Source organism: Littorina saxatilis, linkage group LG4 (genome assembly GCF_037325665.1).
Source record: "Littorina saxatilis isolate snail1 linkage group LG4, US_GU_Lsax_2.0, whole genome shotgun sequence".
NCBI lineage: Eukaryota > Metazoa > Mollusca > Gastropoda > Littorinimorpha > Littorinidae > Littorina > Littorina saxatilis.
The window spans coordinates 27,222,117-27,238,162 of NC_090248.1; the positions used below are offsets into that span (position 1 = coordinate 27,222,117).

The 16,046-nt window shown below is 40.1% G+C and overlaps 1 protein-coding gene across 1 annotated transcript; it reads left to right on the forward strand.

Moving 5' to 3' along the window:
- The first annotated feature begins 856 nt into the window (after nt 1-856).
- Nucleotides 857-12,684, forward strand: LOC138964362 (uncharacterized). Its single transcript, XM_070336294.1, has 4 exons — nt 857-1,014; nt 8,036-8,116; nt 9,316-9,422; nt 9,762-12,684. The coding sequence occupies exons 1-4, from the start codon at nt 951-953 to the stop codon at nt 9,963-9,965; spliced, it is 456 nt and encodes a 151-aa protein (XP_070192395.1). The 5' UTR covers nt 857-950; the 3' UTR covers nt 9,966-12,684.
- The last annotated feature ends 3,362 nt before the right edge of the window (nt 12,685-16,046 follow it).

Genomic DNA, 16,046 nt, shown 5'->3' on the forward strand with positions numbered 1-16,046 from the left:
TTAATACACGTGTAATTAATGATTAATACACGTGTAATAAAAATGTCATACACGTGTACGAAATGATTAAATACACGCGTAATAAACATTTCTTACACGTGCATGAAATATTTATTACACGTGTATTTAATCATTTCTTACACGTGTATGAAATATTTATTACACGTGTATTTAATCATTATGCTATTCCATAGCATAAGAAAAAAAGATAAATTACACGTGCAATAAGAAATAAATACACGTGTATTAATCATTTATTACACGTGTATTTATGATTTATTACACGTGTAATGGTTATGAGCCAAACGGCTTTCCATGGAAAGCCGTGTAAAAAATGATTAGTACACGTGTAATAAATAATTACTACACGTGTAATTAATGATTAATACACGTGTAATAAAAATGTCATACACGTGTACGAAATGATTAAATACACGCGTAATACATTTCTCACACGTGTATTTAACCATTTCAACTTACACGTGTATGAAATATTTATTACACGTGTATTTAATCATTATGCTATTCCATAGCATAAGAAAAAAGATAAATTACACGTGCAATAAGAAATAAATAAACGTGTATAAATCATTTATTACACGTGTATTTATGATTTATTACACGTGTAATGGTTATGAGCCAAACGGCTTTCCATACTATTTCACACTCGACGTGCCGCGTGCGTTGTCGCAATAAAACCACGTATTACGAAAGAAAAACAACGGTGATGTTTATGATCTCTTTATCAGCCTCACTCCTTTTTTCCCCATCAGAGACATTTCGTCACCACTGCGCCAGTGACCACTTGAGAATTCCCAACTCGCGCGCTCAGCGTAGTCGACGTCACTAGTCGTTCAAATGACCTTGACCCTCTCGGTGTAGCAGAAGAAGCGTTGCTTTGATAGAGAGAAGACACTAGAAATACAGATCGCGTCAGATACACAAGCAAAATGGCAGAAAGAAAAGTTTTCATCGCAGTTGACGGCAGCAAACCGGCCGACGGGGCGTTCAACTGTGAGTATGAGTACTATGACTATTTTTGCGTGTGTGTGGGTGGCATTCATTAATTTGATTAAACTTTACCGGTGATGAATTATACCTGTTCGTTCGTCCATGGGGGGCAGCTTTTCACTCTCTAAGTGAAGTACGGCCCAGCCCACTTTGCAAATGATTAGCCCGTTGCTTGAGTTTGTCGACCGGTATCGTTTAGTACTTTTAGAATACGGGGTAATCTTGAAGAAAAAAATATGCCCTTGTTAACCCTCGCTTGGTATTACTATTAATTGTCGTTTTGTCGTCCGATACGCAGTAGAAAGGGACAGTTGACTTGCACCGTGATAGCCTCTATAAAAGTGCCTTACATTACATTCCGTCGTCACGGTCGGTTAAATGCCCTTGTCTCGTGGAGGGCGTATGCGAGGCTTTCCAATACTTTCGTCATTTCTCTCACAGGATGTCTTCCTTCTGTGTGTGCTCAATCGTTACCTGCATCAGGGATAATTATTTGGGTGATGCATGTGCGGGCATTTTTGTAAACTCATAGTCATATTAAGTACTTTAGTGTTGCTGTTAGTGTTACCTGAGTTGTGTTTTGTCCAAATGAAAGATTAAAGCTGTTCTATCATAATCATTTGTCCCCTTTATATGATACAGTGGAACCCCCCTTTTAAGACCTCCCAAACTGAGAAAAGCAGATCTTGAAAAGGAGGGAGTCCTAAAATGGGGGTAATATACAGAGGTTATGAACAGAATTTCTGAGAAAACAAGGTCTTAAAAAGGAGGAAGTCTTAAATTGGGGAGTATTGATGTATATATCAGGTCTTCAAGGAGGGAATAGAGCTACTCGCATTCATTGACCGATTCACAGGTTTCACCTGATTCAGTCTCAGGCTCTCAGAGAGTTTTCCCATGCACTAATCTACCATTATGTTGTAAGCTTAAGCTGGTGTTTCTGTGAGTGTAGGTGCTGTGGCTAGAGAGGTCACTGACTTGTATTTGTTTGAGTGGGAAAAAAATCATTGCTTCAGCACTTGGTAAGCAGACCTGTACCGGTTGCTACAGACTATAAATACTTTTTTTCTCTAGCACTTCCTGCTCAACCTGCCAGGCCCTAATACAAAAGTTGTCTTCACTGGCAGCATTCCAGTCATTCTTATAGACTTTATACTAGCTCTAGCTGATGCATATATATCTGCTGGTCATAATTACAATGAAGATATAAGTTGTAATACATTTTACTCTCAATATACTGCTGCAGGTATTTCTTTTCTTTTAACTATAATTTAAGGTTAAAAGTAATATGAGTCATTGCATTCATCATTTTGAATCATATACATAGTCTATAGTTTATCTGTGTCATGTTGCATCATTCATTATGCAGGCAGTCTTTTAACAAGGATGTTCTGGAAACTCTGTTTTTGTTTTTCTGCGCAAAACGTTATCAACTGCGCATGAGTTTTAAGAGTATGACGACTTTATCTTTGAAACAGCCTAGGGAGTGGTAGTCTCAAGTCTGTCTGACCAAGAACTGATATTGTGTGGGTATCACTATGAGGTAGTGGAGGCTAGAAGTCAAGGTAACATTTTAGAGTCAACTTAGAGCCTTATCTAGTGTACAGTGGAACCCCCGATTTAAGACCTCCAAAAATCTGAGAAAATCAGGTCTTAAAATGGAGGTAAATGTACAAAGGTCATGAACAGAAAGTCTTAAAAGGGAGGAAGTCTTAAATTGGGGGGTCTTAAAAAGGGGGGGGTCTTAAAAAGGGGGTTCCACTGTATCTGTCACATGTACATTATCAATTTATTACGCTGGTAGTTAACAAAGATGTTCTGGAAACACAAAACGTTATCAACTGCGCATGAGTTTAACTTACAGTATGAATTTATCTTTGAAAGGCCGAAACAGCCCTGTGGGGGATAGTCTCAAGTGTGCCTGACCGAGAACTGAGTGCGCATGTTTGGGTATCAGTATAACTAGATGAGATGTGGAGGCTAGAACTAGTAGAAGTCGAGATAAAATTTTGAGTGCCTGTTTTCTGAGGCTCACTGTAGCATAACTGAAGAATTGTGAAATCGGCCCCAGCTAAATTTTGACTATTGCTGTTTAATATTATTAGGAACTGAGAGTTAAAGATGAAAAGGTTTCAAACTAAAGTCTCAAATTGAATTAGGGGGTAATCTGTCATTATTCATGTGTGTTATGACATTGATTGTCAAGGTTTGTTTTGTGGCTTGATACTTCACTGTCTTCAGTTCCCAATGGTTGTAAATAAAAGCTAGATTGTGTTGTAATATATACATCCCTCTTGCCTGCTCTAGATCTTGCCCTTGTTAGTGAATTACTGCCATTATACTGGCATGGTAAAGTATTGAGCGTGTATCACAGGTATTTTTTGTGTTGTAAGTTTTAATCTTTCGTAACCTGTTGCATTGTCTTTGGTGTTACTGTCATGTTGTTAAAAGAGGGGAAAATATATACATATCAGTGATGTAATCATTCTGTCTTTATTTTTCTGGTGGACTGATATTAGCTGTCATTCAGGAGAAAAACATTTGAGAAGAACTGTGCTGTGAGTTTTTCATGCACAATAACACTGGCTTATATCAGTGTGACAAGTTATTGATGGTGTATTATTACTACTAACTGAAGACATAAATATATTTGCCATGCAATCTTTTGGGACAGAATTATTGCTGGGATGAGCCTCTATCTTGATATCACTCAACAGGTCTCTATACAAGCTGTCTCTGAAGGATATATATATAAACTGAAGTACCATCACACACATATAATACAGAGGAACCTCCCCCCCCCCCCCCCCCCCCCAATTTAAGGCTTCCTCTGTTTTAAGACAGTTTTCTCAGACGTTCTTTGCAATACCCCTGTCAATGTACCTACATTTTAAGACTCCCTCTTTTTAAGACCTAAGTTTCTCAGCTTTTTTGAGATCTTAAAGGTGAGGTTCCTCTGTAGTAAAACACTGAATCATGACCCCTAACATGAGTCAAATAGGACACTGTCACACAGAGGGCATGGGGTTTAGTGACAGGTAGCGGTGGGGGTGGAAAGGTAGTGATTGAGTGAAGTGGAGGGGGGGGGGGGACTGAAGAAGGTCACAGTGTCCCCTAGGCTGGAGGACTTCCCTCTCCTTTCCTCTCCTGTGTGTCACCTGTATCACCTTCTCAGTCTGACATAAAGTTATGCCTGTTTAGGTGACTGTGGGCCTGTGGCTTTCCCACTTGCATAATATTGTCAAATATTGAGTTGTGTGTTCCCTGTAGGAGTACAGTGGAACCCCCACCCCCTCCCTCCTGTTAAGGAGTACAGCAGCTGATCTCCCTTTTTAAAACTCTTGAGAAATTGAGAAAGTCAGGGCTTAAAAGTTACAAAGGATGGAGTATTAGAACATTGATGTAAAGTTAGAGGTTATGAATGAACTAAACATCTGAAAAAGCAAGGTCTTAATGTGACAGGGAGACTACCGTCGCCCTTCACAGCAGACTCTGCAGAGTTGTTCGCCTTAGAAGTTGCGAGCTAACACCTGTGGATTGTAGAGTTCTGTTTGTGATGTGGTCTGGCGGCTTTTGTCTCTCTGAATGTTCATGGATTTCTTTGAAATAAGCTCTAAAATTCTCAATCCTGTTTGAATGGACTTCACCTCCAAAGGTGATTGTGGTGTTTCGGCACTCGGTTACATTAAAATGGTGGTCTTTAATTAAAGGGGGGTTCCAATTTGCATCCCAGCTGTGGCTGTCCAGGTACAAGAGTTGCAAATGGCTTCACTGTTGAATGGAATTGAGCTTGTACACTCACTGAGCCTAACAAGTCCCTTGAGTCCCACACTTTTATCATACCATGGGCGTTAAGCAAACAAACACAAACAAGAAATTCCTCCGAGGTAGGAAAAACACCCCCGTCCTTACCATTCTCACTGCCACCAACTGAGAAGGCACTGCTAACAAGTGTGGTTAAAATAAGTTGATTGAGTGGACAAAGAGACAGGCGGAGAAAAAGACAAATCAATATAACTCTTTCTGTAACACCTACTGACCGCATTTTTTGTAAAACCTGTCTCATGTATATAATATAAAGCATGCTCACCACGTGTGGATTAAATCAGAGAAAAAAAATTAAAGGACACTGTATATAAAATTATGTTCAATGGCAGTGCATAGTACATACATCTACACTACCGATTGATATTTACCTGATGTCGGCTTTCTGCTTGGAATAGGGAAAACTGACAGAATTTGACACCTCAAACACCGCTCTAGTCGCGCAATCTTTCTCACAATAGTATCCACTATTTTTGTAGTCTCAGTCACATCGAATGCAGAAAAGGAGTAGTCTCAGTCACATAACGATAACTTTAAAATTCACGTCCCCAGATTCAACAAACTGTCAGTAAAAGTTTAATTGACAAAACCCCACAAAATGGACCCGTCAAGCTTAGGTCCCTTCCAGACTCGTGGAATGGGAACAGCACGAACATGATTCAGGGGCCATAATGCCATTCCTGATCATATCATGTCGAGTCCCATACTTGTCGACGACGCCCTAGGTACCACATCACAAACAGAACTGTGCAATACACAGGTGTTTTCTACAGACACACTCAAACACACACACACACAGAGAAGCCGTATATATATATATATCTATATCTATTGTATAAATATATAGAGATAGATGAGAGTGTATTTTTTGCGTGGCTATAAATTGATTCGACCTTTGCACTTTTACAGTGAGGATAATTTACGGGTCCAATTTACGTTCTGGACACTGCGGTGACCTTCTAAAAATAGTAACAGAACGCCGGGAATATCCGAAGATGCCCCCTCATACTATAGTGCACCATACGAAGGAAGGGAGGTAAACGCTGAAAACATGGAGAAGATTAAGGAAGAGTTATGCCGTAGTTGATCCCCCCCAAAAACCAAAATCCACCAATAACTCCCTAACCGTGTGTTTGACTGGTCCCAATTTTTGTAAGGACCGTCTCAGGAATGTATAGAACCTGTTCACCAAGTTTGGTGACGATCGGTCCGTTCATTCTTGAGATCTACTTGCGAACACAAACAAACACACAAACAAACAAACAAACACATCGACCGAAACCTATACACACCCCTATACCGGGGGTGTAATGACCAAAATAGTGATTGTTTACTAGTGTAAACCAAGACTGAAAGCTGCACAGTGCCCTCATACAGTGCAACCCTCCTTGTCAGACCTCCAAAATCTGACAATTATATCAGGCCCTACAAATAAAATGGAGGTACTTCTTCTTCTTCTGCGTTCGTGGGCTGAAACTCCCACATACACTGTGTGTTTGTGTGTAAACATGACAGTAGATACACGGCAACCAAATTCATGACCGCCCGGGCCAAAAACTCAAACACCCCTTTTAAGACACCCCCCCCCCCCCCCCCTTTTTTTACGACCTAATTTTCAAGGTTTTTCCAAAGTCGTAAACAGGGGGTTCTACTGTAGCCTTTGTATTCAATAGCTCAATTCTCTCTCTCTCTCTCTCTCTCTCTCTCTCTCTCTCTCTCTCTCTCTCTCTCTCTCTCTCTCTCTCTCTCTCTATTTTCAGTGCTCTTTGTAAAATATTGCCCCGGCCCCTCCACCTGTGAAGAAAGGACACCTGTCTAATAGGGACACCATTACCATACCCCAAGGGTGTCCTTTAGAGACAGGTTTTACTGTAAACCAAGACTGAAAGCTGCACAGTGGCAGGCAGTGCCCTCATACAGTGCAACCCTCCTTGTCAGACCTCCAAAATCTGACAATTATATCAGGCCCTACAAATAAAATAGAGGTACTTCTTCTTCTTCTGCGTTCGTGGGCTGAAACTCCCACATACACGTGTTGTTGTTTTTTTTGCACGAGTGGAATTTTACGAGTATGACCGTTTTTTACCCCGCCATTTAGGCAGCCATACACCGTTTTTGGAGGAAGCATGCTGGGTATTTTCGTGTTTTTATAACCCACCGAACTCTGACATGGATTACAGGATCTTTTTCGTGCGCACTTGGTCTTGTGCTTGCGTGTACACACGGGGGTGTGGGACACCGAGGACAGTCTGTACACAAAGTTGACTCTGAGAAATAAATCTCCGAACGTGGGGACGAACTCACGCTGACAGCGGCCAACTGGATACAAATCCAGCGCGCTACCGACTGAGCTACATTCCCGCCCAAATGGAGGTACATTTTCAGGGGTTACAGAAAATATGAGAAGGGATTAAGGCCTTCAAATGAAGGGCTCCCTCAATTAGGAGGTCTTAACTCGTTGTCTCCCAGGTACGGATATATACCCACTTATATGGCTCTATCTGACCTGGTACGGATATATATCCGTACCCACTTATACCCCCCGCGGGTTAGGGGGAAGAATTTACCCGATGCTCCCCAGCATGTCGTAAGAGGCGACTAACGGATTCTGTTTCTCCTTTTACCCTTGTTAAGTGTTTCTTGTATGGAATATAGTCAATTTTTGTAAAGATTTTAGTCAAGCAGTATGTAAGAAATGTCAAGTCCTTTGTACTGGAAACTTGCATTCTCCCAGTAAGGTAATATATTGTACTAGTCGTTGCAAGCCCCTGGAGCAAATTTTGTATTAGTGCTTTTGTGAACAAGAAACAATTGACAAGTGGCTCTATCCCATCACCCCCCTTCCCTCCGTCGCGATATAACCTTGAACGGTTGAAAACGACGTTAAACACCAAATAAAGAAAGTACCCACTTATATGGCTCTATCTGACCTGGTACGGATATATTCGTACGTACACACATTCACTTCAGTCGCTTCCTGTAACGTCGATCTAACGCCTGCATTCCATCGTGTTGATACACAGTTACTACAATTCTGAGTGACCTGCTGCAGCACAGCTGGTCTCGGCTAAAAAAAAACTTGGTCAACACATGTGGGGTAGACAGTGTTAAAAGGGGGGTTATTTTCACTGTATGAAACTGATTGATATGCTGTCATTCTCATGTGAGTAAAAGGTCTTGTTTGTCGGTTTTTCTTCAGGGTACCTTGACAATGTGAACCGCCCCGGGGATATGGTGTATCTGGTTCACTCCGCAGAATACAACATTAATATGGGCATGCGTAAGTATTACCATGTTTTTAAATAATCACTTGTGCGTTGTGCTGATTTGCATGGGCTGTCGCCAATCACCTGTAAAATGCAGCATTATTTTGCGCAATGCTTTGCAGTGGTCGCTGCATGCTTAATAAGGTTATAGACCGTGCAACTAAAATTATAACCTGCCTTCGCTGTTTGTGTTATTAGAAGAATGAATGGTAATTTTTATTGTTATTGTGAAAAATGTTCAGTGAGCACAAACAAAACAGCCAAAGTAAACAATGCACATATAAAAGTAAACAATGCAAGTAAAAAAAAAAGGTACAAAGTAGAAACTGTACAGTGCACAGTAAGCCAAATTAATGCATTGCCCAGCAAGCAAAGAATGTGAACGAATTTGGGTCTACACAGACTTCATGTCTTATTGTGTGTGTATTTGTTGTTAGTGAATCGGTGTGTAGTAGTAGTAGTACATGTCTTTCCAAGCCGTCCCATTTGATAGACTTTGGTCCCGACGGGCGCAGTGGCCTCGTGGATAAGACATCAGCCTCCTAATCGGAAGGTCGTGAGTTCAAATCCCAGTCACGGCCTCCTGGCAGGTTAAGGGTGGAGATTGTTCCGATCTCCCAGGTCAACTTATGTGCAGATTTGCTTGTGCCTTATCGATATCTCCCTTCGTGTGTACACGCAAGCACAAGACCAAGTGCGCACGGAAAAGATCCTGTAATCCATGTCAGAGTTCGGTGGGTTATAGAAACACAAAAATACCCGACAAGCTTCCCCTGGAATCGGCATATGGCTTCCTGAATGGCGGGGTAAAAACGGTCATACACGTAAAAATCCACTGGTGCAAAAACATAACTGAACCTGGGAGTTTCAGCCCATGAACAAAGAAGATGGACTTTGTTCTCTGATTTCTATTGACCCTCTCTCGTCATTGACAGGCAGTCACACGCACACACACACACACACAATGAAAACACACAAATAGTGTATACTTATCATTCTGATTTATAATTTCTACAGTGAAGCAAACTGTCTATAACACAGGAGTGCATGTGGCTATTTATACGTGCTAGAAGCAGGAAGATCACATTTCTGAACCAAACGTCCAGGAATACACTAGCTCAGTCAATGTTCAGGCAGAGTTTTTGTTACCCAACATGCACCCATGGTAATGGCACCTGACATGTAGTTTGATTACATTTTATTTTGCAAACAGCGGGCATGGCTGCTGACGTGAATGCTATCTCCAAAACAATGAAGGAGGAGGATGACCGCATCGGCAACTTGACTGGAAACTACATTGAGAATTTGAAGAAACGCTCGGTGAGTATGATGATGATTTTTGTGTTATTTCTCTTCTTTTTTCTTAAAATGGTGTTGAGTATGAGGGTGGGGGTGGGGATGGGGCAAGTTTGTTTTTGTGATATTCTTAGGATTGAATAACTAATTGAATTGATATGTCAGGTTGCATTAGGATCAAGTTTGGGACAATGAGTAGGAAATTGTTGAAAGGGGGGGGGGGGGGGGGGGGAGAGAGAGAGAGAGAGGGTGTTCCACTGACTGTAATTTCGTGAGTGTAGTGGGGCATGACGAAGGGGAGTCGTATAAAGCATTTGCTGTTCTTGTTTTGTGTTATACTATTGTTTTGTTTTGTTACGCCAGATACAAGCCAAGATGGTCACTCTGAAAGGGCAGAAACCAGGGGAGGCAATTGTCAAGGCTGCATCAGAAGAGCAGGCGAGCATGATCATCATGGGATCCCGAGGTCTGGGCAAGGTGCGTCGAACCCTTATGGGTTCCGTCAGCGAGTATGTTACCCATCATGCCCCTCCCAACTGCGCCATCATCATCCTCAGAACCTCCTAGATGTCGGAACTGATCGACACTCGTCGTCGCTCGGGGACTTGAGATTTAACAGCACAATCAGAAACCACTTGAATCTTTGATATTTTGTGCATTTGTTTGGTGGAACGTGCATTTTTTCACTTAGAGAATTAATGATGATAGTCATTTCTCTTGTATGTTTTTTGAACAGTACCCATGCAGCAACCTTGTGTACTCCACTCCTTTCCTCTCAGAACAATATTTTTTTTTCTTCTTCTGAATGCTCATTTAATAGGTGTTCTACTTAGACAAGAGAACTTATAATATTTGGTGCATAATTTTATCTTTTACATTTTCTCCCCTTATGTTTATGAATCCTGTAGTTTCTGTTTGTGTGTGTCATCTTATTCTTTTCATCATTTGAGTGTATGTCTTTAAAGACAAATTGTGTTCTTCTTTCTTGTCGTTCGCCAATGCTAAACTTGGAGTACAAATTGTTCTTCTTTTAATGTTCCCGTGCCTAGGACTGTAGATTCTGCAGTTCTGACAATTGCACCAACATTCTGCACTGCATGCATATTTTCTTAACTGAATATTTGTGTGTTAAAGACGGTTACCATCGGTTTCCATATTGTTATGATTACATTATTCTCTTCCAGTTCTCGGTCATTGTGTAACTTTTAAGTTAATGTATTCGTTCATACATGATCGTTCAATTTTACCACGTGTAATCAAAACCTTTCTTTTGTTATCATAAATGTTTGTTATGGATTTAACAAAAACTCTTTTGGGTCGTGGCTTGATGTTTTTTTCTCATTGTGCACATGGATCAAAGGAAATAAGATTGTGAAACTGTTATAGTTAACTTGATGAGAATTCAGTTTGTTTTGTTACCCATAATTGTACTGAATAATGATGCTGCATGTACCACTTTCTGATAGTAGTTAAGTTGTAATTATTGATAATAAAAAAAGGGCATTGTATTAGATTGGAAAAAAAGTAATTTGTATAAAGTAAGTGTGTTAGCCCACGTGTTCATGTTTTAGCGTAAAAGAAGAAAAAATTATGCTTGTAATAATGAAAGGCCGTGAAGTTAAAGTTAACAGAATAATTGTGTGTATGCCTTCCATCATGTACATGTCAGTACAACTGTAAAAATCACGATTTTTCTCTGCAGTTTTGCCATACAAGATTTCTCAGTAGATAACGTATAGTGATAACTTGGAAGTCCTGTGTTTTCATGTTACCTGGATTCATGAGAATGAAGATGCAAATAATCATGAAATGCTTCCCCTTTCTGTTACTGAAGCTTTGCTTACAAAACTGCTGCTTTTCTGTAACCAAGAGAGATTGGGTGTCTGATTGTAAATACTTTTTTGTTTGTTTTGATAAACGTTATTTTTGACATTTCCTGTTAGTCTACATGCTGCTAAGCATGCTTTGTCTAGTTGATTTTAGGAAGTCTTCCATGGTTAGCTTTGGTTCACAATGGAAAAATATGTGAAAATTTAAGGGCTGTCTCCCTTTGTATGTGAAGGTCAACATCGTATGCAATTAAAAATCTACATTGGAGAAGTAAACTATGAAAAATAAATTTAAAAAAACAACATAATGTATATAAAGAATCTGATCTATCACTGCAAAGAACTTTTAATCAGATCAGAGCGCAGTTGATCTGTTAACGCATGGCTTTGGAAGCAGTTTTGAACAAGGTTACACCGCTGACGCAACCCGGTTTTGCACCGTATTTCTGTTTAATGTTTTGTTTTTATTCATTAGAGTGTTTTATACATGCACAGGGCTATACTTTGTAGAAAACTGTCATTTTTGAATAGCTTGAATACCCCCCGCGGGTTAGGGGGAAGAATTTACCCGATGCTCCCCAGCATGTCGTAAGAGGCGACTAATGGATTCTGTTTCTCCTTTTACCCTTGTTAAGTGTTTCTTGTATAGAATATAGTCAATGTTTGTAAAGATTTTAGTCAAGCAGTATGTAAGAAATGTTAAGTCCTTTGTACTGGAATCTTGCATTCTCCCAGTAAGGTAATATATTGTACTACGTTGCAAGCCCCTGGAGCAAATTTTTGATTAGTGCTTTTGTGAACAAGAAACAATTAACAAGTGGCTCTATCCCATCTCCCCCCCTTTCCTCGTCGCGATATAACCTTTGTGGTTGAAAACGACGTTAAACACCAAAGAAAGAAAGATGAATAGCTTGAAGGACGCGTTGTTTAAGAAGTTGTCGCAAGTTTTAGCTTACCTGGTTCGGAAGGACTCTGAAAGAATCTCTTTGGTACAACAGCAGCAGTGTTTTTATTTGCCCGTGTATGAAATGGCAACGCTGCTTGGAAATCGGTGAAACTTGATTCAGTCATGTAAATGATAACCTTATGTTACTTATGTTATCAAGGTAACTTGGTGCCGTCAGTATTTTCTGTATTCTGTTACCGAGATTTGTCATTTGAACAGCAATACAGAGTTTTGTATAATGCGTTTTTCATTCTTCTCTTTACAACCAACAACATTCCATCTAAGTCTCAGTGATGTCGACATCAAATCTTTGCAAAGAAAAGCAATTCATTTTAGATTTTGTTTGCTGCTGTTTTTGCTCGTACAGGAACAATGAGATTAAAGTACCTAGTCTCCACAACAGATTTTACAAATGGTGATCAACCATTCTAAGCGCCAAACTAAGATATTATTTTCAACCCGTAATACTGAGGTTTGGGTCCAAAAGAACTTATAATTGCTAATGAAACGGTTTTATCTCCCACAATTCCGAGAGGAATGGGTCACGTGAGATAGAACGCGGGAATACGTCAATTAACGAATGGTTTTCGTCCTGTGAAGACGTGTTGGTGCACTGTCTCTCTTTGCTTTGCTTTCATTCTTCTCTAACCTTTCTCTGTACAAGTTTTAGTTGTAGGTTAGTTGAAGTGTATTGACTATTTTGATTGTTTATCATTGTGTCAACTTGCAAGGTAAGGAAACAGTTTGGAGTTTTCGGTGTTTGTTGGTTTTTTGAACCGGGAACTTGTTGTTTCGCGTATGAATTTTATTCGTCGAAGCTAACACATGGAAATGTTAGGCGTCAGTCGGCGCGTTCATTGTTTTTGCAGGTGTGACCTACTATATTTGGGTCAGTTGGGATCGTTACTTGTTTTTGCACGTGTGAACCAAAAGAACTTATAATTGCTAATGAAACGGATACCAGAATAAAAAAAAGAAGAAAGGTAATTTGTTGGAACGTTTGTTTTTTTAAACACAAACGTTCCAACAAATGACCTTTCTTGTTTTTATTCTGAGTTTTGGAACGTTGGCTGTCTTTTGTTTTTGGAAACAGATACCATCCAAAGTTTTGCACTCATGTAGATATAGTCTGTGCAGATTATAACCAGAGTAATTATAACATGTTTATGATACTGTTACAAATGAAGATTTCCTGTCATATGAACAATAATGTGATTCAACAAATAAACAGTGGCAAGAACAAGAGGAAAACCTCCCTGTAATGCATCATCACAAATAGCATTAATGAATGCCAGAGTGGAAAGTGTGATACTTTGTTATTTTTGTGTTTCAAAAAGCATGTGTTAGAAAGCTCGAGATGTCCTCCAAGGTTTTGGTTGAAATAGGATTGTACTGTATTTTTTTTTTATAAGGAACAAAATTGTTTTCTCAGCCGTGTTTTTGTGCATGCATTCTCCTAATACCAAAATCAGTTGTGACTTATGCAACTTTATAGATTCACCAGTTTGTTTGTTTGTTTGCTTAACGCCCAGCCGACCACGAAGGGCCATATCGGGGCGGTAGATTCACCAGTGGCTTATTGATTGTTGCAAAGACCCTTTTGAAACATGTAATGGCGTTGTCAACGAAACAGATGTTAGTGTTGGGTTGTGAGCCTTAAACCCTTTTATTTGCACAACTAGTAGTCCAGAGCTTTGTTGGTTGTATCGATATGATCCTCCATTGCCTGTGCTGTCAGGAGTTATCCTTGTTGGAGAAGTTGTTTTCATAAAGTCGTTTCTGCGAGAGACGTGTTGACTTGATGCATGGATTGAAAGAGAGGAAGTGAGGATGTGTTAGTACAGTGGAACCCCTCTTTTAAGTCGTTTCTGCGAGAGACGTGTTGACTTGATGCATGGATTGATAGAGAGGAAGTGAGGATGTGTTAGTACAGTGGAACCCCTCTTTTAAGATCCTCCAATTTAAGACTTCCTCCCTTTTTTCTCAGACTTTTTGTTCATAACCTCTGTAAGTTTACCCCCATTTTAAGACTCCCTCCTTTTTAAGATACGATTTTCTCAGATTTTTAGGTCTTAAAAAGGGGGTTCCACTGTACATGTTGGTGTGTTGGTGTGGATGTGTGCCTATCTTAGTGTGTTTGTGCAAATGTCTTCGTGACTTTGTGTATGTTCCTTGGTTTGCTTGTTTGTGGACGTGTGTGGCTGCCAACTAATCTAGATTTTCAAGAATTTTGTGTGTCTTCAGATGTACCGTTATCGCAAAACAGTACCCAAGCTCGGGGAACTTTACAGACTAGCACTTTTTGTCAAATCCATGTGCATGAAATTGCGCTCATTCACATGCTCCAAAGGAAAAAAGGACACAAAATAGGCGCTAGAAAAACAGTTGTGTACAGATCGAGTTGGGTAATCTTGTTCAGAGCTTAGTCCACTTTCATTTTATCCACAGATTGTCACATTAGTTTTTACCCTTCCCTGTCAAATATTCTGCCATTATAGAATCGTGTGCCTGCAAGGTAATGTTCATGTAAATATTGTGCAGGTGTGTTTCATTTTGCACCAGCAGAAGCTGACAATTACAGAAGTTAACGGACTCGCACAGTTGCATACACAGACATCCACCAACAAATATACAGACCAAATAAAAGTTGGATACAGTACAACTTTATTTAAAGGCACAGTAAGCCTCCCGTAAACCATCACAGATACTGTCAGGCTTTTACACACAGTACAAACACCCTTCCATTTGAACGCTCACCAAACGGGAACATCCTAGGTGCCCTACGTAAAGAGCGAGCAATTTTTAAAGAATTAATTTTGCAGATTGTCTCGGACACTTTTTGGACCCATCCTGAACTCGGGTCAAAAATGAGTTACTTTCCTTCGGGTTTCATTCTAAACTGGCGATAGCCGTGGACTGAAGAATGTTTTTGGACCGTGGTGCGTTTTTGCGCTAGATCTAACTTTTAAAATCTAAATAATAAATTCACAGCTTGTTACACAAACATTCTTTAATCCTAAAAGAATTCTTTTTTCACCAAGATCAGTACAATTCGAAGTTGTAAAAATTTAAAAAAAGAAAAGCCCGGAAGCAGGGTCACGCAAGGGTCGTAGCAGACGACGGTTTATGCATATCGCCAGTTCCTCTCAACAGTCTAAAGCCATCGCTAGAGTTCTTGTGAACCACAGCCGTTTCCCGCAGTGGGGCACTGCGGTTATGAAATTAAAAGCCCCTCCTGTTTTGGGAACCGCAGGAGCTTTCTAGTTTGCTGTTAGGTAGATTTTTGGTTCCTCTTTCCTGTCATGCTCTCTTTTTCTTCATGAATTCTTTTCTTTATTCTGCCTTCTTGCTCATTCACCTGTATTTTTTCCAAAAATCTCTTCTCTTGCCGCTTGTCTCGCGATTCATGTATAGTTTAATCTGTTGGTGTTCTGATGTAAGTCCAGCAGTAGATAGGTTAAGCCTATTTTAACATACTGGAAACTGGTAATCTTCCAGTAGGTATTAATTTAGTTTTACTAAAGCCTGCTGGGACACAAGTAATGGGTTAGTGCATTTGTAAACAGGAATCGCTTGACAAGTGGCCCCCTTCATCCCCCCATTCCTCGTCCTGATATGGCTCTGCGTAGTCGGCTGGACGTTAAGCAACAAATAAACAAACAAACAAACAAACCACAGCCGTTTGTTTCGTGCATAAAAACGTGCTATTGCAGATAAGCTCACATCGAGTCGCATTCAAATTACTAACTGACGACTACATTGTGGAAAAGGGAAACTGGATCACACGGGTTCACAATGGCTCAGGGGTAAGATAAACCACGCAAAAATAAATTCTTTGAAAATTGTTCGCTCTTTACGGAGGGCACCTAGGAT

Excerpts from the sequence above, each read along its gene's own strand:
- LOC138964362 (XM_070336294.1), top strand. The coding sequence starts at position 951 with ATGGCAGAAAGAAAAGTTTTCATCGCAGTTGACGGCAGCAAACCGGCC. Across the intron at positions 8,117-9,315 it reads CAACATTAATATGGGCATGC|CGGGCATGGCTGCTGACGTG; the intron begins GTAAGTATTACC and ends TTTTGCAAACAG. Across the intron at positions 9,423-9,761 it reads AGAATTTGAAGAAACGCTCG|ATACAAGCCAAGATGGTCAC; the intron begins GTGAGTATGATG and ends TTGTTACGCCAG.